General features: G+C 44.3%; 2 protein-coding genes across 5 annotated transcripts in view; both read right to left on the bottom strand.

The window, feature by feature from the left end:
* Nucleotides 1-675: 675 nt before the first annotated feature.
* DLX1 (distal-less homeobox 1) lies at nucleotides 676-3,715 on the bottom strand. Its single transcript, XM_004428187.3, has 3 exons — nucleotides 2,972-3,715; nucleotides 2,121-2,320; nucleotides 676-1,007 (listed from the first exon to the last, which is right to left on the bottom strand). The coding sequence occupies exons 1-3, from the start codon at nucleotides 3,282-3,284 to the stop codon at nucleotides 753-755; spliced, it is 768 nt and encodes a 255-aa protein (XP_004428244.1). The 5' UTR covers nucleotides 3,285-3,715; the 3' UTR covers nucleotides 676-752.
* A 4,466-nt stretch (nucleotides 3,716-8,181) lies between these two features.
* METAP1D (methionyl aminopeptidase type 1D, mitochondrial) overlaps nucleotides 8,182-23,837 on the bottom strand; it is a 75,648-nt gene continuing 59,992 nt past the window's right edge. For all 4 annotated transcript variants that reach the window (XM_004428188.3, XM_087435397.1, XM_087435395.1 and 1 more), the window contains exons 4-10: nucleotides 22,493-22,641; nucleotides 21,861-21,903; nucleotides 18,382-18,545; nucleotides 11,080-11,177; nucleotides 9,712-9,759; nucleotides 8,757-8,835; nucleotides 8,182-8,626 (exon numbers count right to left, since the gene is read on the bottom strand). In XM_004428188.3, the coding sequence (XP_004428245.1) occupies nucleotides 8,548-8,626; nucleotides 8,757-8,835; nucleotides 9,712-9,759; nucleotides 11,080-11,177; nucleotides 18,382-18,545; nucleotides 21,861-21,903; nucleotides 22,493-22,641 (660 nt within the window). In that variant the 3' untranslated portion in view covers nucleotides 8,182-8,547. The remainder of the gene's footprint in view (nucleotides 8,627-8,756; nucleotides 8,836-9,711; nucleotides 9,760-11,079; nucleotides 11,178-18,381; nucleotides 18,546-21,860; nucleotides 21,904-22,492; nucleotides 22,642-23,837) is intronic.

The following is a 23,837-nucleotide window of genomic DNA, read 5'->3' as shown; positions in this document are numbered from 1 at the left end:
GTCTTCCTCATTCGTTTTTCCGGGTGCGTTTCAAGTGATCGGTACGTTTGGACCGTGCGCTCCTCGCGCCCCACAGCACCGCGAATTGGCCAACATTCAGCCTCCGGCGAAGTCCATTTCTCAATAAATAAAACCCCCTCCCTCTCAACTTCCCCCAGTTCCCGAAGGAGCTACACAGATAGTTAGCCCGGGAGAAGGTCCGAGAGGACAAAACGTCCCGGTATGCAGAACTGGGCGGCCCGGGGACCGCGCCTCCTCTGACCTGGTGACTTTCTTCAGAGGCCGCAGAATGAGGACAGCGGACGGACGAGGACTTCGACTTCGTCGTCGCACGGATACAGAGCGGAAGGAGACAAGAGACGGATAGGACGAAACAGAGCTTTTGCTTTTTCTACATCGTTGTTTTTTCCTGACAGTCCCACACAGCTGAGGGTCGGTGGGTCGGGTCCAGCGGGCTCGTCTCGCTGCTCCGGCTGTCTCGGGCAGCTGTGCCTGCGCTCCGGGGCCGCTCTCTGCTGTCACCGCGCGGCCCGGGCCGGGGTTCGGGAGAGGGTGTAAGCTCCAGGGAAGTCGCCGGTCCGGACCGCGCGGGACTCCGAGGAGGCGGCAGGTGCCCTGCCTTTACTGTCCCTTTTTTCCCTCTGGGCCCTTCTGCGGGCCCAGGGAACGCGGACGGGGTGGATGGACCGGGAGGCGGGAGGGGCCCGGGCCGGGGAGACGGGAAGGAGGCGGCCGGAGGCGGGCGGGCAACCTCACATGAGTTGGGGTTGCTGCATAGCTTCTTGGTGTGCCGAGGGGTACCACGACGTGTAGCTGGGGATGTAGGAGCCCGCGCTGCCACCCGAGCCCTTCCCGGATGAGGAGGTGGGGTTCCAGCCGGGCGGCACCGGCGGGGAGCCGGCAGACAGCGCCCGGCCGTTGGCCAGAGCGCTGCCCTCCAGAGCCGCCCCGCCCTGCTTCATCAGCTTCTTGAACTTGGAGCGCTTGTTCTGGAACCAGATCTTGACCTGCAAGAGCGGACAACAACGTGACTTGGGCTAGGTACGTTGTGCCTACCTCGGTGGTAGGGAGAAAAGGGGGCCGTGGGACAGCGGAGAGAGGAGGGCGGATTCCCCCCAGCTCCCTGCCGGAGGAGCAGGGCATCCTCCTCAATAAGAACCAAAGGCTCGGAGGCCGCGGGTGGCCGGCAGAGGCAGCTCTTAGAGAGCCAGGGGGCGTGATGGTGAGGGGTGAGCAGGGATCCAGGCCTTTGCCTGCCAAGGACTCAGCCCGACCCCGGCAATTGTCTGGGGAAGACGCAGCGCCTGCACAACATCGAGCCTTCGATTCCAATATGAACACCAATAAAAGAATGGAGTGGAGGAAAGGTGTGGAGGAAATTTATTTGCAATGCGACCCGCCTTCTCTTTGTGCCATCCTTTCTGCTCTTGAGTGAGTTGGGGGCTGACTGAGGAGGCCCCGGGGTTTTGTTAAATGTTCCATTTGGACTTAAATCAACTTTTCCTTAGCATGTGTTTGCTCTTCCCAGCTCTGCTCCAAATCCCGGCCCGGGGTGTTGGAAACACGCGCCAGTCGTGAATAGAACGCCCATGGGCTCCCCGGAGTCTTAGAGAAATGAGGGAAAGAAGGTCCCATTTCTCCTCGAGGGTATGGGACTTGGGAGGTGAGAGGGCAGAGGAGAGGATCCCCCCCGCAACCCGGTAAGGAGGAGGAGGAGGTGGAGGAGGGAGACAGAGGCTCGGGCCCAGGCCCTGAGTTATTAGTCATACTCTTTAAAGGCAAAGAAGGGATTAAGCCCCGTGTCTATTGTTCTAGTTGTTCGGGCACGTGTAACCTCAGAGTCCCCAAACAAAACGTCTAGGGAAATCCTTCCTGCGCCCTAATCAGATTGTCCAGGGAGAAAGACCGGGAGGCAGCGCGGAGTACAGATTGCAGCGACAGAGCCAGGGCAGAGAGAATGAGGGAGGAAGGAGAGACACGGGGAGAGCCAGGGGTGGTGGACAGACACACAGACACACAGACATACACAATCCCCGACCCTGAGGCCAGAGCAAGAAATAAAGCTCCAAGCGCAGGCCGGCGGCGGGAGGCCTGCCTGAGGAGGGGCAGCAGCGAGGTACCTGAGTCTGTGTGAGTCCCAAAGAGGCCGCGAGCTCCGCCCTCTCGGGCAGAGCTAGGTACTGAGTTTGCTGGAACCTCCGGTTCAAAGCCTGCAACTGCAAACTGGAATAAATCGTCCTGGGTTTGCGGATCTTTTTCCCCTTCCCATTGAAGCGTACCTCACCGCCTTCCACCACCGTGCTCTTCTCGGAGTCAGCCCCTGGAGGGACAGCAGAAGCGGAGCCGCTGTTAATGCGAGGGACAGCCAGCCGTTCGTGACAGGGGGGCTGCGGGCGAGTGGCTACCGAGGGATGGCGGAGGCAGGGCCGGGAGAGAGAACGTTCAAGAAATTCCAAAAGCTAGGAAAGGGTCCCGCAAAGTCCGAGGGCCCGACCCGGGCCCCTGCAGGCGAACTCGGGCAGTTCCCAGGCGCGCAGCTCCTGCCTTTGCGGGGAAAGTTTGCTATTTTTGCAGGCGGTAGTTGAGGTTTAATTACCCTTAATTGCATACATTGTTTATAGCGCTACGCAATAAATAATTACCGAGACTACTACGTGAACATGTGGGTTTCTGTTTTCCAGCGGGGCATTGAGTGCTCTGCGCACAGAGCCGCCCAGAGGCCCAGCCAGTGCCAGGGGACGCCCTCGGATTTATCCTTTGCTGAATAGTTGCGCGTTGGGTGGATTTTTTTTTAAATTTCTTCGTTATGACAAGGATCCATAGATTGATACCCGAAACCTCCACTGCTCCGGAGCCCTCCCCACCCCCTACCCCACCTCTCTCCCCTCCTCTCCCTCCTTTCTCTGTCTCTCTCCCCCTCCCTCTCTCCCTTGTACCTCTTTCTCTCCCTCTCCCTGGCAGGCGCACGTACCTGGGTCCTCCAGGCGGCTCTGGGCGAGGCTGGCGCTGCCGGGGTAGGACTGCACCGAACTGATGTAGGGGCTGGAAGCGTGGCTGCTGACCGAGTTGACGTAGGGGTAACCCAGCGGTCGGGAGAAAGACGAGGCCGAGCTGTAGGCGCTGTCGGGTTGCGAATGGCCCGCCGAGTGTAAACAGTGCATGGAGTAGTGCCCGTGGGACATGGGAGAAGGAGACATTTGCTGGTTGGGCGGCCCAAACTCCATAAACACCGCCTTGCCCGACACGGGGCTGTTGAGACTTTCTGGCATGGTGGTCATGGTCATCTCTTCTCGCGGGGTCTGGGTGTGGGTCTCTCTCTCCTCTGCTTCCCTTTTGGGGGTCTCTGTGTTTCTCAGGACAGGAAGGAACCCAATTTAAGAGGAACAGGGGTTTTCACTTTCCATTCATAAGAAAATGGAGTTTGTCTCTTTGAAAAGTCTAAGCATGATGCTGCGGAGCTCCCCAAACTCGCTTCAAAGCTTTGACTCAGCCAAGGTCATAAATATTCATGAGCTGGCGGAGCTGATTGGTCCGCTGTCTTGCATAATCACCGGGGATTGGTCCGAGGCGCTCCGGCTCCGCTGGACTGGAGCGGACGAGGCTGCCGGGCCTCGGGAGAGACGCGTCCACACTTCCCGGCCGGGGCTCCTCTGCAACAGAGCGCGCCGTGTGGGACCCACAATGAGCTGCGGCACCCGCGCCGGGACCTCCGCGGCCCGCGGTTCTTCAGCCTCCCGCCTTCCCGGCGCGCCTGACTTCCCAGAAACCAACCAGCGGCTCAGCACCGCCGCCCTCCCCCCTACTATCCCCACCCTCTGGCTGCCCCGGCACCGGGAACCGGGGCACCGCTTCTCCTAGCCGCCGCCAGTCGGTCCGGCGCTGACCTAGGGCGGCTCTGAAGCCTGGCCGCGGCCGGGAGTCGCGCACTGGGGGGCGCCGGAGGCGGCCACGAGAGCGCTGTCCTCCCGAGCGTCGGGTGCCTAGCGCAGCGCTCTCTTGGAGGCGCCTCCCTGGCCTGGATCCGCTCCGCCACATCCCTGGGGTCGGGTTTGGGGCCCTCCGGGCGAACTCACTCACTCGGCCTCCGCGCCGCCGCCGCCGCTCCCTGGGGCCCGCTCGCATTGCTCCAGGCCCAGCTGGCCACTCCAGCTCGAGGCTGCACTGGTCTGATTAAACCAGTGCGTGCGGAGAGCCAGGAACCCGCGCTTCTCCTCCCAGGAAAGGCGGCCGCACCGCCCCCTCCCCCCAACGCACCCCTCTTTCCCTCCCAACCTTTTTCCTCCTCCCCCTCCCCTCTCCACTCCCTCTGCGCCGAGCGCCCCGGGTTCGCTCGCCCCAAGGGCGCGGCGCAGCGTGGAGTCGAGGAGCCGCCGGGCTCAGTGCCTGAAGCGCGGACGCCAAGTGGTCATTTTCCGGCCTCCTGAGGTCTGGCGAGAGTACCCGGGATTTAGGAGTCCTGGGGGACACCGAAACCCGCGGCAAAACCAGGCCAATGATAGGCTCGCATATCTGTGTGTAGACATGTCTCTCATTGTCGCCCAAGATCATCCTCATCTCCAAAGGTCAAAGCAGGTGCCACTGGGCCTGGGGGCAGGACTGGTGGAGCCAAAAGCTGCCACGGCGCCTTCTGTCTTCTGGGGCTCTAGGTACAGAAAAGCGCACAAAAGCCCCCGCCGCCACCACCACACAACCACCTCCGCGAGGCGTGGCGCACCACGCTGGCTGCGAGGGGCTGTTGGTTCCCCATCCTGCCAGCCGCACGGTGAATCCCAAATTACTTTGTTAGGTAATTAGAAAGTGTTGATAATTATTTCTTTCATAATTTAGCGGTGTGACGGGAACGGGGAAATGATCTTGTGAAAGTTCACACGTGCAGATGTATTAGTTACTGATTCATTTGATTAAATGGTAGTCTCAAGTGCTCGGATCCGCAGCTGAAGGCGCCCCATTAGCATAACACTGATGTTTAATTTTCATACGCATAATTAGCCATATATTTAACACTAATAGCAACATGCAGCCTTTCAGCGTTAAACAGCCCGGGATTTGATCTGGCCTGAGCTGAACCTTCGTCGATGCACCTTCCCCTGTCTGGAGTGCGCAATGATCACAGGACAAACCTCTGTAATCAAGCACATTTTGGCAGAGGGAACACCAATAAAAATGAACGTTGAAAACAAATTACATCCGTGCTGTCGTTACAGATATTAGTGGAAGGGGCTTCTCTCTTTTTTAACTTCTGCAGCAGCTGCTGCTGCCCGTGGCATTCCTCTCCTTTGGTTTAAGGGCACGACGTTGGGGGTAGAAATATTTCAGGCAGCGTGGTTGGAGCAAAAAGAAAAACAAAAGCAAAAAAAAAAAAAAAAAAACACCCGTCTTCCAAACCAATAACGGGTTTGCCAACGTTTAAAGATTTTTTTTTTTTCCTTAATCACCGAACCACACGGTGAGGCTTTGTAGCAACAACCAGCTAATGACTCCGCCACCAGACAACTCCCGGAGCCGCTCGACTCCTCTTGATTTCCGTATTGCACTTGTGGTTTTTATTGCTCCTTCCTAGAGCCTGTTTTGGGGTGTGGAGTGCGGTGCGCTGCTCCCTGCACAGCAGCGCGGATGCTGCCCGGGCCGCTGGTCTGCCGCGCGCGCCTCGCGGGCCCTGCCCACGTAAGTGATCGTCGCAGCTGGCGCGGGGTCGGAGTTGGGACCGAGGGAAGCCGGGCTAGCGACTCCCGGTGCTTGAGAGGAAACCCGACGGCTGGGCCGCCCAGGGCCAGTTTGTTCCAGGAAACTGAAGGGTGGGGGAAGGGAAGAGAGGCGGCCACAAGTCGCGACGGTCTCTAGGACTCTCTGTCGGTGCACATCTGGAGGGGAGATCCAAGCCTTTCGCAGCGCAGGGGACCGAGTTAGCTCTGGGGAACAAAAGACCCGCACGCGACCCCTCGGGAAACGGTTTCAGAGCCTTGCTTATTTTAGAAATGAATTAGATGTGGGCGAGGGAGTGTCTACACTCCGGAATTATTTCTTAGCTCCAGAGAAGCAGGTTTGGGGAGGGGCGGCTGAGCCCGGGCCCTGGGGCACGGAGACGCCCGGCCTTGACTAGCTTCTCAAAGTGCGATCTTATCTCTACTCTATGAGCCCAGAGTGGATCCCTCCCACCCCCTACTGCTAAGGCGACACCTGTTCCGAAATGCCGGTTTACTTAGATTTTTGCCTGTCCCAACTCTGAAAGGAAACAAAACTCTCCTATCCATCCTGAGAGTCCAGATCCCGAGTAGAACCTGTTGGAGACACCACAGGACCAGGCGCCTGGTGGTGTTAGCCGTAGCCACGCGTGGGTTGGAATCCCGGCGGCCCAGGGTGAGATTTGGGGCCAGCTGGGGGCGGAGGGGGTGTGGACAAGGTATTTTACAATCTGCTTCCTAACAAAGTTCAAAGCATGATAAAACGGAGTTCGTTCTAATTCAAGTCTGTTTCCTATGGAGCTGCTGAGTAATTGGCTGGTGCTGGTATACATACATATATATATGTATGTATAATGTTTAAACTTTAGGTTACTTTAATATAATCCCATTTATAAACCTGTCCCATAAACACCTTCACCTGGGAATAATTGCTGCACAAGTAGTGTGTTATCCCAGTGGTTGATAAAATCCTGTGGTCCTAATAAAATTCTTCTTGGGGCACCTCAGAGTAAACTGATCCGTAGATAAGATAGGGGGCTAATCGTTGCAATCAGATTGCTCTAGGATAGAAGCAAAGTCATTCTCTGGCAAACTGCTCCTAAGGCCATCTGGGCCTTGTTCCTCTCTAGAGAATCCGGATTGTTCCAGGGCAGCAGCCTCAGTATCTAGGCCTTTGAATGACCAACTCTCGAGCAACCCAGAAGTTTTTCTACCGACCTTGTAAATCTTCAAGCTCTCCCTCGTCTTTTCCAGCTTTCAGACCCACTAGAATCAGAGTCACCTCTGTCCAGATTCTACATACCTGGAAGCAGAGAAAGAGTGCTGGAGGGTTTGGAGGATTCCCAAGAGAATCCCAAGTCTGGGAGAAAAGCTGAACTAGCCACTTTGCCAGGCGCGCTCATTGGCCTCAGCTTTCTATTTTTTTTCCATCCACTCTGAGTGTCACAAAGAGGAGCTGGCTCTTGAGTCCTGGTTATAGAGGCCACCTGTCAAGGCAGCTACAGGTGCCCATGTTTCCTTGGCGCTCTAGATCCCAAGCTATATTTAGTGGATGGCAACTTTGCAAAACCCGCTTCAGTAGAAACAGGAGTTAGCACAACCATTGACTTCCCCAATGCGCTCACTGGACTTATTCCTAAAGCCGTGACCAGAGGTGGACCACTTTCTACGTGGCCTGCTAGAGGTCCAATCCCTCTCCACCCCTGAGCAGGTGTGAACAGGTCCTGGGGATCATGCAAGGGAAGGGAGGGTACTCGGGGCAGGAATGGGCCTTGGGAGACGCAGAATGTGGGCCTTTGGAGCTCTTGCTTCTGAAGCAGATTGAGTTGCCGGCGGGCAGAAGAGAACCGGAGTTAAACCCGCCAGCTCCAATCCCGGCTAACTAGGCCCTTGCCCTCAAAAGTTCCCATTTCTCCTCATACTGGAATTCTCTGGGTCTCTAGCGCGTGAGCTCGGGTCCGAAGAAGGCCAGCATGGGGAGAGGTCAGTTTAAGGGCTAGACCGGCCGGAGTCTGTTCACAGCTGGGCTGGTGAGGCCGAGGCTCCAATTCCTAGTGCAACAAACGGTCTAGCGTGGGGGAGGGGGTGAGGCTCTCTCAAAAGTAACTCCTGGCGGAGAAGGAGGAGCAGGGGACCTGGAAAGTCATGTTTTTGGATTGATAAAGCCCTGCAGAAGGGCCAGGCCCAGGGTCCACAGGCAAGGAAATGTTTGTAACCAACCCCTCCATTCGCAAGTTAATCCTTTCATCGCAAAGCAGCTATGAAGGGGAAAGAACCGTAAGGACTGGGGGGCAGCTGGCCTCTTTGAGAGCCCTCGAAGCCAGCCAATGTGGGATCCACAAGGCGAAAAAAGAGACTTTTAAAAAATTCCCGGCTAACAGCTGGGCTTGGGTTTTTCTTTGCGCGCGCGCGCGTCTGAAAAGTTCAGAGACTCAAAAATCAACCACCTACCCTCTCCCCTAGTAACTGTCAGAGACGCAAGGAGCGCAGACACAATGGCTTGAAGAGGTGAAAGCTTTTTACTTGGGCAGAGTCAAGACAACGGAAAGAGAAAACCATGCATCCCTAGGAATCCCTCGTCTTCCAAACGAGGGCGTCCCCACTTCCCTCCGGAACCGTTTCCCGCGCTGGGAAGCCGAGCCCGGCACCGGGATCCGTCTCTCCGAAGCCGCAGGTCCAAGGCAGGGCTTCGGATCTGAGTTTCCAACTGCCCCCAATCCCCCCTGGCTTTTTCCAAGACGCTACCAGGTGCTAGATAGGTTAGTGCGCGACCTGCCGTTCGCCTGTTTCTTCTAAAAGTTCTCCAGCTGGATTTCAGCAATTTAGGAAAAAAGGCGCCCAGCCTCTGCGACCTTCGGGCCGCTCCTCAGGCCTCGTGGGGCAGTTTGGTCAGGATCTGCGCGCCCCGCGACGTGATGAGAACTGTGTGCTCGAACTGGGCGGACCTGAAACACACGCGGCAGCCGTCAGGACGCGCGCGAGGGCCGGCGAGGCCGGAGCAGCAGCTCGCCAGCGCCGTCGGACCAACCTTCCCTTCCCACACAACTGAAAAGCAGCCGGGCAGAAAGCAAACACCTTTGATTGTCCAGAGAGACCACAGTCCATGCATCCTCCAGGACTCTGAATTCAGGGGATCCCTCGGTTATGATTGGCTCTGTAAGAGGGAAAATATTTACTGCGGTGATCTAATCATATTCTTGTCAAACATTGTTTCGGCTGATTATCAAAAAAGGGAATAAGAAGGCTCTCCTCCCTCCCCCCAAGTGCTCCCCCCAAGGGTTCATGTTGTCATCTCAAAAGGGCTGATAATTGATGTTGCTTACATAGTATACCACAAACTAAACAGTAGGGAGAGGAAGTGCTACGGCATTCAAAAATGTATGAAGTTGCCTAGTTCGTAATTTTTTAAAGAAAAAAGGGCATTTTAATCAAGACTTAATTAGGACCCCGTGGATAATAACCACCCAAACACCAGTCCCTCTCATAAATACCAGCCAGTTTTTAAAAATATTTGAATTTTTAAAACATGCTCAAAATGTTCATTAATCAGCAAATAACAATTTTCTTATTTCACACTAATTGCTTCTCCATTAAGTCCCACAGCCAGAAATATGACGCCTTCGGGTCTTAGGTGATTGGAATTTGGTGGTGATACCAATCATATGATCAGCCAGGAATGGGCCACCAGAGAGTACATGCCACTTGCTGTCAGGGAGCAAGGGACATAATCGCCTCTAGTTACTGGGTGTTAATGGAAAAAAAACCCCACAAAACCAAAAAAACCAAACACTACATTATGCTGGTAACAGAATTAGAGGTTGGACGGCTGCCGTCTCCTAAATGTGTCGGTAAGTATCTGATTTAGGAAGATGGGGCTCGAGGATATTATTTAATCAGATTTACTATGCATCTGAATTATTTCATTACGCTGATTGGCTTTATTAGTCCTTCACGGGCCTGCCTGGCCTAGGCCAGCGTGGCTGCTTCTGCCCGGGGGCCACCGCTCTCTGAAGAGGAGCTGGGCACTGACCTATGGTGAACGCCATCCCCTCCTCCATGAGTAGATCTCTGTCATTCGCTGCAAAGCAGAACACATGGGGAGAGGGAGTGGGAATGGGAAACAGAAGGAAAGAAACAGAATTAGAGGGGTTGGGCTGCTCTGAAAACTTGGTAATTTTATTCCTTTTAGGGTAGAAGGAAGGGTGGAGGTTTCTAGAATCCTGAGTGTGGCTACCACCCAGGAGTTAAACACAGGGCTCCTAGGCCTCAGCCTTTGCATTTTCTGCACTTGGGGTCAACGCCCCTGAGGACGTTGCACAAAGGCCTAGAGGGAGCAGCCTGGGTGTTTTAGACACCTGTCAGCACCCCCCCCACCACTGTCCCCTGGCCACTTGCTGCAAAGTCTCCTGGCTTCACTGAGTCCTGGGCCTTGCCCCCTACTCCACCCTAAAGAGAAAGACATCTTGGGGAACTGATGCAAAGGGAAGGCAGTCACCTGAGGTGCAGGTGGGAGTAGGAGGCAAGAAGATGGATGACTTCAAATAACTCCAAGTGTTGGCGCTGGGTGGGGCATATGCCTGAGAGGCCCTTTCTGCACTCCCGCCTGGACCCTTCTGAGCTGCTTCAGGTGGGGCTCTTTGGCCCAAAGGGAGTTCTGACCTGCTGGGTCTCCAGGGATCTTCCAGGGAATGGGTTCCAGGCAGTAATTCCTCCAGGGAGTGCTCCCACCCCAAGCACTGAGGTCAAGGCCCCAGGACCAACCTTTCTTCAGTCCCCGACCAGGTGTGCACCCTCCTTTGGGGGCACTCCATGGAACTGCCTCCCATCCTAGCCAAATTCCCCCAGCCCTTGTGGCCCACCCTTGCCTCTCACTGTGGGGTGCACACAGCAGTGTAAAACAGGAGGTTCTGGGGAAGGCACACACGGGTGGGTATAATCTAGAAATCACTGAAGAGTACATGCTGCTAAATACATCAGCTGTCAGCGCGGTGTAGGATGTAATGAAGTTTAACCACAACAGTCAGCAGTTAGAGAAGGGGGCAGAAAAAGGAAAACAGACAACAGGCATGTGTGCACGCTGCTGGGATCTTGATGCAGTGTTCTGTTTTCAGTAACTTTTTCTAGACAAATATCCCCTGTGCCTTCCAGCCATCACCCTTCAGGAGAAGACAAAAATCAAGATAAACCTTATTTTGGGACTGAAACTGCTAGGCTCTAATCCAGTAACACAGTAATATGCTGGTTACCATTAAGTAGATCTCCCACACACACAACATACACACACATATACACACAAGATGATGATAATGTGGAATCAAAGTTAGAGGAAGAGCTTCAGGAACAAAACTGCCTTATTCTGATTCCATTCAATAAACAGCTCCCAAATGAACTTTCTTACCATGATGCCAAATTTCTGGATGTCCATGAAAGTAAGATCCTATCCCATGTCCCACAAAATGTGGACAGACTTGCAAACCATTCTGATGAGTTATGCGGCTTTAAAGGTAACCAAACAAAATATTTAATTAAATTAGATAAGTTTTGAATACATACATAGATAAAACAAAGTCACTGTAAAATATTCTGAAAAAAAAATCAGTTATGTTTAGAGTCAGATAATAACAATATGTTTCATTACTCTGGAATAATTTAAATTTTTCCCATTACTTGTAACAACTCCCTTTGGATAAATGAAAAAAAAAAGGTATTTATCTAACACAGTAGTTTGTTTCATTTACCTCAGTACAGCATTCAACGAAGGCCACTTCTACACAACAACTGAGTGTGCATGTACACATATATACATCGATATAACCAAGATACATGTGCATATAATGCAGGGCACAAAAACCTGCCTGGTTTGTATGGGGTTTCACAAAAAGACTGTGCAAATTACTACTGGTTTAGAAACAAAACAGAGACAAAAATTACAATCTAGAAATGTGACTTTCATAGTTCCCTTATTCTGGTCTATTTCAAAACATTATACATTTTACAAACAGACACACTCACACAAAAGGTCAAATCTGCTTTGTCAATATTCTTGAAACACTCCAAAACTTTGTGATCATTTGGGATTTCCACTCAAGACCTACACCATTAACAAGATTCATAAAGAATGCTTTTTAATCACTGTGATGCTTAACAGAAGCTAGCATTGTGACTCCTAATTCTTTTTTTTTTTTATAATTTTATTTATTTATTTTTCCTCCAAAGCCCCAGTAGATAGTTGTATGTCATAGCTGCACAACCTTCTAGTTGCTGCATGTGAGACGCGGCCTTGAGGCCGGAGAAGCGGTGTGTTGGTGCACGCCCGGGATCCGAACCCAGGCCGCCAGCAGCAGAGCACGTGCACTTAACCGCCAAGCCACAGGGCCGGCCCCTGACTCCTAATTCTTAATACTTCATTAGTTATTTCTACATGCAAATTTCGGGGGTTCCATCTATCACATATACGTAAATGAAATCTGGCACATAGAATCCAACCCTAAAACCTTCATCTACAAGTTAAGAAGTTGTTTTTGGCATCAGGTGCACCTGTTTATTTCTGGGAGCACCAGACAGACAAGAACATATGTACCATCAACAATTTATATTTTCATGTGGGTGAAGGGCATGTTGCCTTAACCCTAACTATAACAATGGATTGGGATTTACAGGACCACTATTTAAATTCTGAACAAAACCAAAGCTCTTAGTTCCCAAACTAGAGTTTCCAACAGACCCTCAGTTTAGTTTAACATGAACTCAAGGGTGTTTAGCCAGCATCTTTATAAGCACTCATGTCAATATACTTTTCTCTAAACATTTTTAACCTTCATCTCCAGACCTGTAAAAAATCTTCACTTAGACCAGAAGAATGTCACTTTATATATATATATTTTACACAGTTTATACAGCAGAGAGGCAGCCTCTCATTCAGATTTAATCCATGTAACTGACAGTGCAGAAATAGGTAAACTATGCATGTATTGAGGACAGAAATGATAAGTCAACATTTTTATCTCTTAAATGGTACATTATGGTTATTTCTGTGTGTCTCTGCACTTTGGGCAGGAGGTATAACAACTTCCAAGGTTCCAGCCACACAATTTCTGATTAGAGACTGAAGACAGAGCATGGAAGAAGGTGGGAGAGAGATTATTAAATAAGATATAATGACCTAGATTTTTTTTTTACAATGAGTTTTACCTAAACCTGTAAATTACGTTACTCCAGTCCCAACAAACCTCAACGATTCTAGAGCACTCAATATAAACTGTTCTCCTATTTTCTTTTCTTAAAAAAAAGAAACTTTTATGTTTTTGAGGCTCTAACTGATTGGCAGGCATCACAGCTACATCTTAAATGTGTGTGACAATGGCAATCTTCATTTTAATTTCTGATGAGAGGAGAGGAAGAAAGCCCACTCTGAAAACACTTGGGGTCCCTCCCCCCATCATACTTCTCATTCCTCTTCACAAAAGAAGCTGTGCAATTACTAGGTGGCTAAAGATATCTGAGTGCATTCTCCTACAACAATTTACTGCCTGGATTCTTCTGGAACTTCTGCTTACAGGAGTATCATAGAATGTGTGTGTCACGGATGCAAAGATCAGAGGATTTCACAGCCATGTGGAATGAGGAAAAGAACAGGACAAATTTCCCTCAGTTCGTTGGTTGAGCACCCATCTCAATGCTTGATTCCCAAGAGCTAAGGATACACTTCCGTCTGCTTTTCAGGGTATTTTCCTTTTGGATTGGTAGTTAGCTTATTAACACATACCTACTGGGACTAAATTGGATAAAATCTCATTAATGTTCTTAATTACTATATAAAGGCACGCCCCTTCTACTATTTTGGAATACACGGGAAGCACAACATTATTTACCTGATTCTAGGGTTTATTTTTTTTTTTATTTTTTTTATTTTTATTTTTTTATTTTTTTTAAAGATTTTATTTATTTTATTTTTTCCCCCCAAAGCCCCAGTGGATATTTGTATGTCGTAGCTGCACATCCTTCTAGTTGCTGTATGCGGGACTCGGCCTCAGGATGAACGGAGAAGTGGTGCCTCGATGCGCACCCGGGATCCGAACCCGGGCCACCAGCATCGCAGCGCGCGCACTTAACCACCAAGCCACAGGGCTGGCCCTGATTCTAGGGTTTAAATCTAACTTCATAGAGACAATCCAACTGACTTGTAGTAGCAAATTCCACTGTAACATGAAAGTAAGCACTGGTAACCCTAACTGTGGCACGGGAATGTGGAGTGTGTATGCTTCTCTTGACTGGTGTTTTTGGAAAATGGAAACAGCTGGGCAGGTGGGGGTGCCCAAGAATTGCTGCAGTTGCTCCCCAACACCAGCCATCTCAGGGCCATGACCTGTTTCTGAGCACAAGGGTCTTCTTGCCCTGGACATTTCACCAATGAAATCTGCCTTGTTTTTGCTGAGATTGACTGAAAAGAACTCTCCTGGTATTAGCTCTTCTGTTCTGATTTTCTCTCACTAAAAATCCTCTAAGACACTAGGACACTTACCCATGAGCCTGGGTACATTTATGATTTGAAGACTTTCATATGGATTATTTGGGGAGGGAGAGGAGAGGAGGAAGAAGGTGTATAAAAGTAGTTTATGAGCTTACTTTTAAATTATACTGTATTATTACAGTTCATGTTTCAGTTATAGGTAATAGTTGAAAGAGAAATCTCTCAAGGAATTTCATCTTATGACCATTTTCTTCAGTTTAATTCCTTTTCATGAGGCAGTTTTCCTCAACTGAAATATTGTCTAGATAAATTAAAATTCTTAATACATTTCAACTACATTTTATGACTAAGAATACATTCCCCAAGAAGGCAAAGGAGTACTATATTTCAGTATATATTCTTCTAAAGAAATAAAAATGCATGTGGAAACAGTTTTATTTCCATTTTTACATGAATCCTATAAACAGCGCTAATATCTAAATGATCACATCTCTAATGAAAGGATCTCAAATGGTACCTGATTTTCTAAGTTATGAAATTTTACTTTAATCTTTTCAGATTTTTATTTTAAGCAGTAGTATTTGAATGAAGGAATGCACAAGTCCAGGGATTCCCTCTAATGATAAGGAATGTTGAAGTACAATTAGTAATATTTTTGAAAGCCAACAAATGTTTTGCAAAAGAGTGGTACATTTTTTTGTTTCAAACTGGATCACAAATTACTGTATTTTTCTTACAATAGTGCTAAACTTTTATTTGAGGTTTTCTGTTTCTGAAAAGCAGACATGATGGATTGAAATAAAAGATAATTTATTGCAATGCTTACTTTCATGTGCAGAGAGAAGCAGTGTAATTGTAATTTACAGTAGCTGTCAAGAAAAATCCATCACAGATGACATTAAAATGACTTATTTTGCCTGAGCCACTTATTGTTTAAATGTGCATAATCTAATAGAAAGAGATTTTTAAAAATCTGCTTTATATTCTTCTAAATTAATATCAAAACATATACTTATGAATTAAACATTAAAAATCATTTATTGATACTTTCATCATGACATTTACAAGTATAAGTTTAAATTATTTTTGATTGAACTGTCACATATTTGTGATGCATGAATCTACACATTCACAATATTCTTATATATACAGATCATATCTCTAGAGATAATTACAAAAATACAGATTTAGAAATATTTTAAAGCAAATGGAGGTACAGTGAGTATAATAACTCTATAACCGAAAGATCACTAGCCATCCCTCACAAAGCCAAGGGCACCTAGAGAACTCTTTTCATTAAACTATTTTAGCCAATACTTCTTCAGATATATCATCCTATCCTCAGATATATCATCCTATCCTTTAGGTTTCAGAGAATTTCAGAATTTCCTATAAAGATTACTAGGTTTTTGGTAACATAATACTAATAAAAGATGCTTGAATGTTCTTTTCATGGTGTATCAGTAGAGGGAGGCTATGCAAAAGATGGTGAATATCTTAAAATAAATGAGACTGAGTTGAAAGATGTTTGTAAACCTTCAGTCTGTAATGATTCCAAGTACTGTTAGCTTAAAGATGGAGATTGTGTATTTACTCCCTTGAGATTTTGCCTGAATAAGAAAAGGCGAAATAACAGATGTCCAGAAACACTGCCTTAACACATCAGAACAAACGTTTGTTAGAATTGGGGCCAGTTTCCTTCCTAGTGGCAGACATACACCATCCAAATAATGAAATGTATTAGGGTAAAAGTAAAAAGTTCATTGTCTGTTATTTTCCTCATAGTTTTGTGAGTGCAGTTGTTGGGACCGATCTGGTTTTCAAAGGAGCTTGTAAATGCAGATTCACGCTCTCAAAAACTGACCTTTGCATCCAGATAGCTACAATCCAACGTCACTTTCAATTCTACTCTTCTTCTTTTTCTTCTTTTTTTATGTAGCTAGAATTAATGTAGTGAATATGTAATGAAATGCATTATCCTGCATGGAGATTTATCAGATTTTCTGACTGAATGCTATGCTTTGCTAGTACTAGCTGGAGTTCACCTGCGTGTTGGTGTGGCGTGTGGCTCTTTTTTGTAAAGAGTTAAGTCGTACACAAAAAAAGGGAACAAAGGTCAGCACCCAGCCGCCACTTGAATGTGAGATTTTTCTTTTTATTCCCCTTGATGTATACTAGGCTCTGTGTTATTAGTCTTAATGATGGAAAATTGTAGTGTTGATACAAATCTTTTTTTCAAAGTAGTAGGCGGGAGCTCCATTTGTTAGTAAGTTTTTTTGTGACTAAAAGCCACGGACAGTACATTTATGTAGCAGTAAAAGGCCTAGATGCTCTTTCCATAGCAGAGCTAATTATTCCTACTGTGACCTTACTGATCTAGCCTGTTCCTAGTACATCTCATCTGCACGCCTGTTCCTCTGTGTAGATGGTGTCAGAGAATATGAAAAACCCTATAATGAAACCATTTTCATGATGGAGAAAGGCTACTGGAGTTGCACTTGCTACAAAGAGGCTCAATTATATGAGTAATTGTGATAATTTTCTACATTCATAGCCTTCAATGGGGAAAAAAGAATGAGAGCCACAAAGGAAAATTACTTTAACAAGAAAGTACAGAGAGTAAAAATGGAAGAAGAGACAAAAAGGGGAAAAAATAACCAGAAAAAAAGTTTAAAAAATAGATCTGGAGGGAGGAATAGCGAGACAGGGAGAACAACAGAAATGCTCAAAAGCCCATGTGCAGCTGTGTTGCACAATTAAATTGAATTTTTTTTTCTGCAGTTGATGAATGTGACTACTGCAAATGTGCCTCTGTAGTTAGCTATCATTTGTTGTTCCGTGACAGGAAAAGGATAATTACCTCTCAGAGAGAATCAAAGGCTGACATGCCCTTTAGACACAGCCATGAATGCAGAGCTCGATAGAATGCTTGAATAAGAATCTAGTGTTCTCTGCCCCCTTCTACTGAAGAATAAATTTTGTTAAAATGCAAGAGCACCACCAGTAAATTTGTTGAACCCTAGGTGTTCAAAAATATGAGGTACATCTATCGACTCATCCCATTTGCAAAAATATAACTGCATTTTGAATTCATTTCTATTATATTCATGGACAGTAAGATAGTGAGATATGCATTAAATTTCTTTTCCCAGTAGGGGTCTGATTCAACATTTCCTATGAAAGAACAGAGAGACACTATCTTTTTTTCCCAGGCTAGTTAGCCTATAATTTAAAACTGTCAAAAACACAATTTTGTTCAAAGTCTTCAATAAAAGCTTCTCAGATATAACCCAAAGAGATTTTACTAAAGTTTGATTCAGACACTGTTACAATATTTTTAAAGCCATAAATACATTTAACTGATATTTTACTGCCTTTTTTCTTAAAGTATTTGAAGGCTTAGGAAGAAAAGAGGCAGCATCTTTTCAAGGTAACTAAGCCTTCCATCCTTTGGACAAACGGGAAGTATTCAATGGTTCATATTAATGAGAACAGTACTTTAAAAGGTACTGATATGATCATCTTTAACAAAACGCGTTACTTTTAAATGAAAACACATATTCTGCGCGTCTACTTCAAAACAGTTATGGTGAAAAAACGATTTAAAAGTAGGTAACAGATTACAAAGAAAAGTCTTGAATTCAGGAAATACACATACACTCAAAAAGCAAGCACAGAATACTGCATGAAAAGAAACAATGGTTTACAGAAAAAATGAACCAGACAGAAAAAAAGACACATCACCCTTTCAGGCTGTTTGCTAATCCACTAATTTGAAAGGTGAGGCTTGCTTGAGTTAACACTTTTTATCTTTGCATCATAGGAATATGTTTCCCTTCATTCCTTTATGAAATTTATTCTCCTGTCTCATTTTCCAAGGGTTGGGATGCTTATCCCCCTCTTAGGTACTTTCTTCCGTGTTTGGTATGATTTTGAGTAAAGGAACACTACAGACCAACATATGAGGCTTAAACTAAAGCAGTCATATAAATATTGCTTGCTGCTCCTGTAAGTTTCTTTGCTGACCCTGGTATAATTCACTTTTTTAAATCTTTTTTTTTTTTTTTTTTAAACCCAGGGAACAACATTGCAGCCTGGCAGGTCGCATACTGATATCAGACTGAAATGACGGTTCTGAATCATAAAACATGTCATCAACTTTATACCAAGCCACCAATAACCTTTGTACCATTTGCCAACCCTCCCTTCACTTGTCAGTGTAAGGCTCACCTGATTGTGTTTCCAATTACAGAGAAGGGAGCCCCGGCTCTGCAAGCTGCAATTGCTTCATCTCTACAGCTCCTGGCAACCTCCACTAACTTTTTACCACAGTCATCCACATTGCCCACCAAAAATGTTTCAGAGGTGTCTCCATGGTAGCCATTGTAATAGACCTAAACACAGGCAGAAATTTTAAAATACGTCCTTGTTTAAAAATCTACTCTCCAAAGTATACATTGTATTCATTTATGTGTTGAGTAGATTCATGTGTTTCTCCCTTTCAGAATTAATCTCAAGTTTACCTACAAAAAAAGAAATAGATATACTGAAACCTTACAGAAATTCAAAAGATGAAGCTATGCAATGATATTATAAAATTTAAAAATAAATAAGTGGCTAGTATGGCTATTTCGGCATTACAGTCAGCAACGCTATTGTAACATTTTGATTCCTCACTTTATTTCCGAGAAGACACACTATATATGCAAAAATTAGTGACCAAAGACCTTGACCCACAATTACGACAATAGGTTTAGAGAACCCAGAAGTATCTAACATAGTGAAAAGTTTCTTCAATGTCATGAAGATACTTGATCTTTTATTTACCAGTTCTATACTTGGAGGTGATAGATAATGACAAGAAGAAATAAGATAGCCATGTCAGTATTATATCAGACAGTAGGAGAATTTAGCTCCAAGAATTGAAGTGGCTCAATATAGGAATGAAATATGTTATAGAAAAATCCTGTCTAGAAGTGAAATCTTAATCAAATGTTCCGGATAGCAGAATGTCAACACAAAACACTATACATGGATTTTTTTAAAGAGTTAGAATACTATAACAAAACAGGCTTAAGAATAAAATTGCAGAAAATATAACTTTCTCAGTCTTTAACGATTCAAAAGGCCCTGTAGGATCTTGAAAAACACCAGATTCATCATAAAAATCAATATTTATCAAACACCATAATAAATATAGAAGGCAGAGGAGACTAGCTGAATATTGAACCTTTGATGTAGCGTGGAATTTGCTATTTTGCATAAATTTGTCCTATGTAATTATTTTTCACATTTCTCTTTCTCAAGAAGTAGAATGTAGAAACTGTTAGAAAAAAAGATATTTATCTGAGCTTTCTGTCTGTTTTAACACCAAATTAATGTCTTAAATCTGTATGCTATTCTGCATTTTAAAAAATACTCTCTTACATTCTGTTAGGGAAGCAGGAAAGGTCTTTATTATATCTTCACTTTATAAGTCAGGAAACTGAGGCATAGACGAGTAACCTGTCTAAGGTTAGTGGCAGAACATAAGAGAGAGATCCAGATTAATACGATGGGTTACTGGCTTCTAATCGGGTGTTTTCTCTACTATATCAATTTAGCTTGCAATATAGTAGTGTTTTATACATTTATGCCTATTTGCAATCCAAGTACAAGTTTTGATTTTATACACAAGTATATAACATTAGCGAAAATAAGGGTAAATATTCAAAAGAATTTGTAACTCAATATTTATACACTGCTATTTAAGTAAAAATGTATTTTTAAAAATCTTTATTTGCCTTTTCTTATTACTTTTTGCTAGCTTTCAAAATGACTACTTTAAAGAGTCTATATATATATGGAAATAAAATACTTTTGAAAGTCTATGGCAGTTATCTATAATTACTGTTTGTACTCACAAACTAGTTTTGTACTTCATTTATTTAACAAAGTTTTATTGAGCAACTACTATGGGCATTGCATTGTCTATTTTTTAACTTTCAACTTTCAAGCGGTAAAGAAGTCTATTTTCTTGTGGTATATACTAGATATAAACAATTATATAATGCAATCAGTATTTTCTCATAAACGTATAAGATCTAATAATGGAGTCCTTCACTTACAATATTTCATAAGAAATATAATTTGTTAAGAGATTGACCTATACGTTTCCTTGATTCCTTAACATTTCTAGACACTTGAAAATATTTCACTTTGCTTTATGAGTTTTGCAATTGTAAAATCATTTGAATGTTATAAATGGAATTGTTCATTAAAAATATTCAGGAAACTTAGAAAAGGCCTGGAATATTCTCTTTGGACACATTGGAAACAGTAGGGAAGAGTATGCTGATTTCATTCAAAGCAGCAATATTTTGTTAGGGGGTGATTAGGTGAGATACTAAATGTAAAACCCACAAATCAGGTACAATCCAAAACAAAAGTATATCGTGAAAAAGATTTTATTTCAGGCACACTTCATAAAATACCTGCTTCTACAGGATTCTGAGTTGGAAAGATACCAACAGAATACATGTGGAGCAAATGTTTAAATATTCTAAGTAGGACAAAATGATACAGGAAAGAGCATCAGCAATAAAAGAATCTTTGGCTATATCCTCACACAAACTGATAGGAGGAAAAGAGAGAGAATTAATTTAAACAACTAAAAATCTGACTGAACTCAACTACTGGACACAATTTTTACCTCGTTCCCATTCCTACCTAAGTTTCATGGTCTGGATATAAAATAACTATAAAAATATTTTCTCATTAATAGACACTGTACTCCTTGAACATCGCCCGTCTATCTCAACTAGTTCTCATCAGATGATTAAATTATATTTATTTATTTAGAACTTATTAATCATCAGATGTAGAGAACTTATTTACAATCTACGTAATCCAAATGTACCACTGCAAAATTTTTCAGTAAAATAAGTGCCAACACACAAATAATCCAGTCTGAGAATAGTGAAAGGCTAAGAAAATTAGAAAAGGTTAGAGCTTGCACAGTTTGAACTTCCTATGTTAAATTACTTTGGGTTGTTATTTAAAAGAAAGGCTGTTAACCATTTGGAGAAAACTTAAGTTCAGAGAGAAAACCACTCTGCTTGTGTACTTCGAGTTCAAGGCTGTCTATACCAGAAATGGAACACGACGTTACCTTCAGGGATTTTAATAAATATCAGGAACACTGCTAGCAAAAGAGTTGCTGTCCAAATAGACTGACACACACAGGCCAATGTAGCCCCTAATGACAGAGTAAGATAATGATAGGCCCCACTCAAAATCAGCAGGAAGAGGAAGATCAATCTTGGCAGAGTGAAGGAAAAATGCTGGCTTTCTTCGAGTTAGCTCATCTCATACATATCTAGCTTCAGCAGCTGCCCAGTGCTGTGGAGCTCTGCATTAACTACACAGTGGATCAATAACAATTACACCTTCTCAAAAACATGACACATAGCAGGATTGGGTTGACATTTCACTTAGGCCAACATTGATCTCAGCGCATCTGATTCCAGCCCTAAATTCAAGTCAGGCCTGGGTTTACTTGGAATAAACACAGAGTTAAAGACAAAAAAGGAAACCAGCTGCTTGCGTCTGGGTCTAGAAGTAAACAGCACTTCCACCGGTGCAGTTTGCATTTTCAATCCACAATTCTTCCTGTTGCTACCAGCCATTCTGAAGTTGATCAAAGAGTATTTTTTATATGATTTACTCACCGTGACATCAATGTTGATAATATCTCCATCCTGAAGAGGTCGACTGAAACATAAACAGAAAAAAAGTGGTGATAGACAGATCTCAATAAAAGGAATATAAAAACAAATACCTAATGACTACTATCACAAACCCAATGAGTCACAATGGTAATTGGGAGTGGAGAAGGAATAAATGGAATAACTATATCCAATATGTAAGTTATGTTAGTCACATCAAATTTTACAAGAAATACATCATATGAACCATATTGCATTGTTTAAAAATCTGCTATTCTTAAAAACGTGTACTTATTAGTTACCTCAATTTTTGCAAAGAGCCAAAACAAAAGTTGATAACCAACATTGGCCTACATTTGGATTTTTATCATTTATATGGTTAAAATCTAAGTAGGTAAAGAAATATTTAATGCACAATGACTTTTCTGGATTACGTACTGCTTTCACAAACATTAAATGGTGGTATTACATCCATTTAGAAGCAAAATACTTCAAAATTTTTGTTGTACCGTAATCAGCTTCAAAATTTTACAGGTGGGTTTGAATTAAACTACAGTGTCTTTCAACATATGTTACAGATCTCAGTTTCATGTTTTAGTTTCCCAAGGAACAATATGTTATTAAGCAATGAATACCTGTCAGGAATACCATGACATAGCACGTTGTTTACAGAGGTACAAACAGATTTTGGAAAACCTCCATAGCCTAGAGGTGAAGGATAGGCATCATGACTGATGATTTCCTGATGAACAAGAGCATCTATCTCTTCAGTTGTCATGTCAACCTAAAATATTAAATAAAGAAATTGTGGAGCAATAGTTGAAGACATTTCCTGTATTTATTGACTATGCCTACAGCTACAGCAATTTCAGGTGAGACTGTATAAAGTTACTGTGATAAACTTGTGGTATAATACTCTAATTAATTATGATTAACATTAAAATCCTAAATTGTGACTTCTGACAATCATTTGGGTATATGATGGTGTTATGGACTATTAGGAAATGAAACTTTTAAACTCTAAGATCCTTTAAATCACTTGGGAGTCATTAAATGATATGACACCTTTTTAGCCTGAAAATTTCAAAAGTATGTTTTTAGGCAATTTCTTCCTCTTCCTCAATGGTTAGTGCCCTGGGCTAACCGAAGCACATAAATTCTCAAAAGGATCTTCAGTTTAGATGCATAGCTCGAAAAGTAGGTCAACCCCCACCTTTTTATCTCACTGAAACACTACATGGGTTTTGCAGCAATGGCATGGAGATTACAGATCATCATTTTAAAAACTCAGTCTGATACATTTTGTAGAGATTTGATTTTCACTAATCTTGATTTCTTTCATGCCTAAATAAATCAATGTTATTAAAAATATTTTTCCCTTACTAGAAGGTATCCAATTGCTCCCAAACTAAAAGAAAACTAAAATCGAGTTTTGTGAGCACATGAAGACTATCTCCATAAACTCATTAAAAAAAATTCTAAAACAAAATATTTTATTAAAAATTAACTATTTCTTCAATAATTTTCTTTGTACTATTTTATATTCACATTATGCTTAGTTATGTTGCTATAACAAGTTTATTACTATTACTATAACACAATGATACCCTAAGTGATTTCATTGTTGAGTCTGACTTCCTAAATTCTGCCCACCTTTTGGAAACTACAGGCCCATATTTTCTTTCATGATCCTTATAAAGTAGGGTGTTTCAGATTATTCTGAAAGAACTAAATCCTATAGTAAGATAGTTGTACATAATTCCATTGCTATATTACCTATACCTTTGTGCATCTGGTCTGATCTTTCCTTGCAGAGCTAATGCAAGAAAATAGGAGACAAAGGATGAGAGCAACTCTTCAGGCACGCAGAAATAACGTGGAGAATAAAAGCAGAAACTACAGGCAGGAGGACAGGGGCAAAAGTCAAAGCTGTGTGTCATTGATCAACTTGGATAGGCTGACTGAGCCCAAAGCAGCTTC

Source organism: Ceratotherium simum, chromosome 9 (assembly GCF_057802395.1).
Source record: "Ceratotherium simum simum isolate JZ-2026a chromosome 9, ASM5780239v1, whole genome shotgun sequence".
Classification (NCBI taxonomy): Eukaryota; Metazoa; Chordata; class Mammalia; order Perissodactyla; family Rhinocerotidae; genus Ceratotherium; species Ceratotherium simum.
Note: the sequence above shows the minus strand (reverse complement) of the source record. Positions and strands in the feature narration are given on the sequence as shown.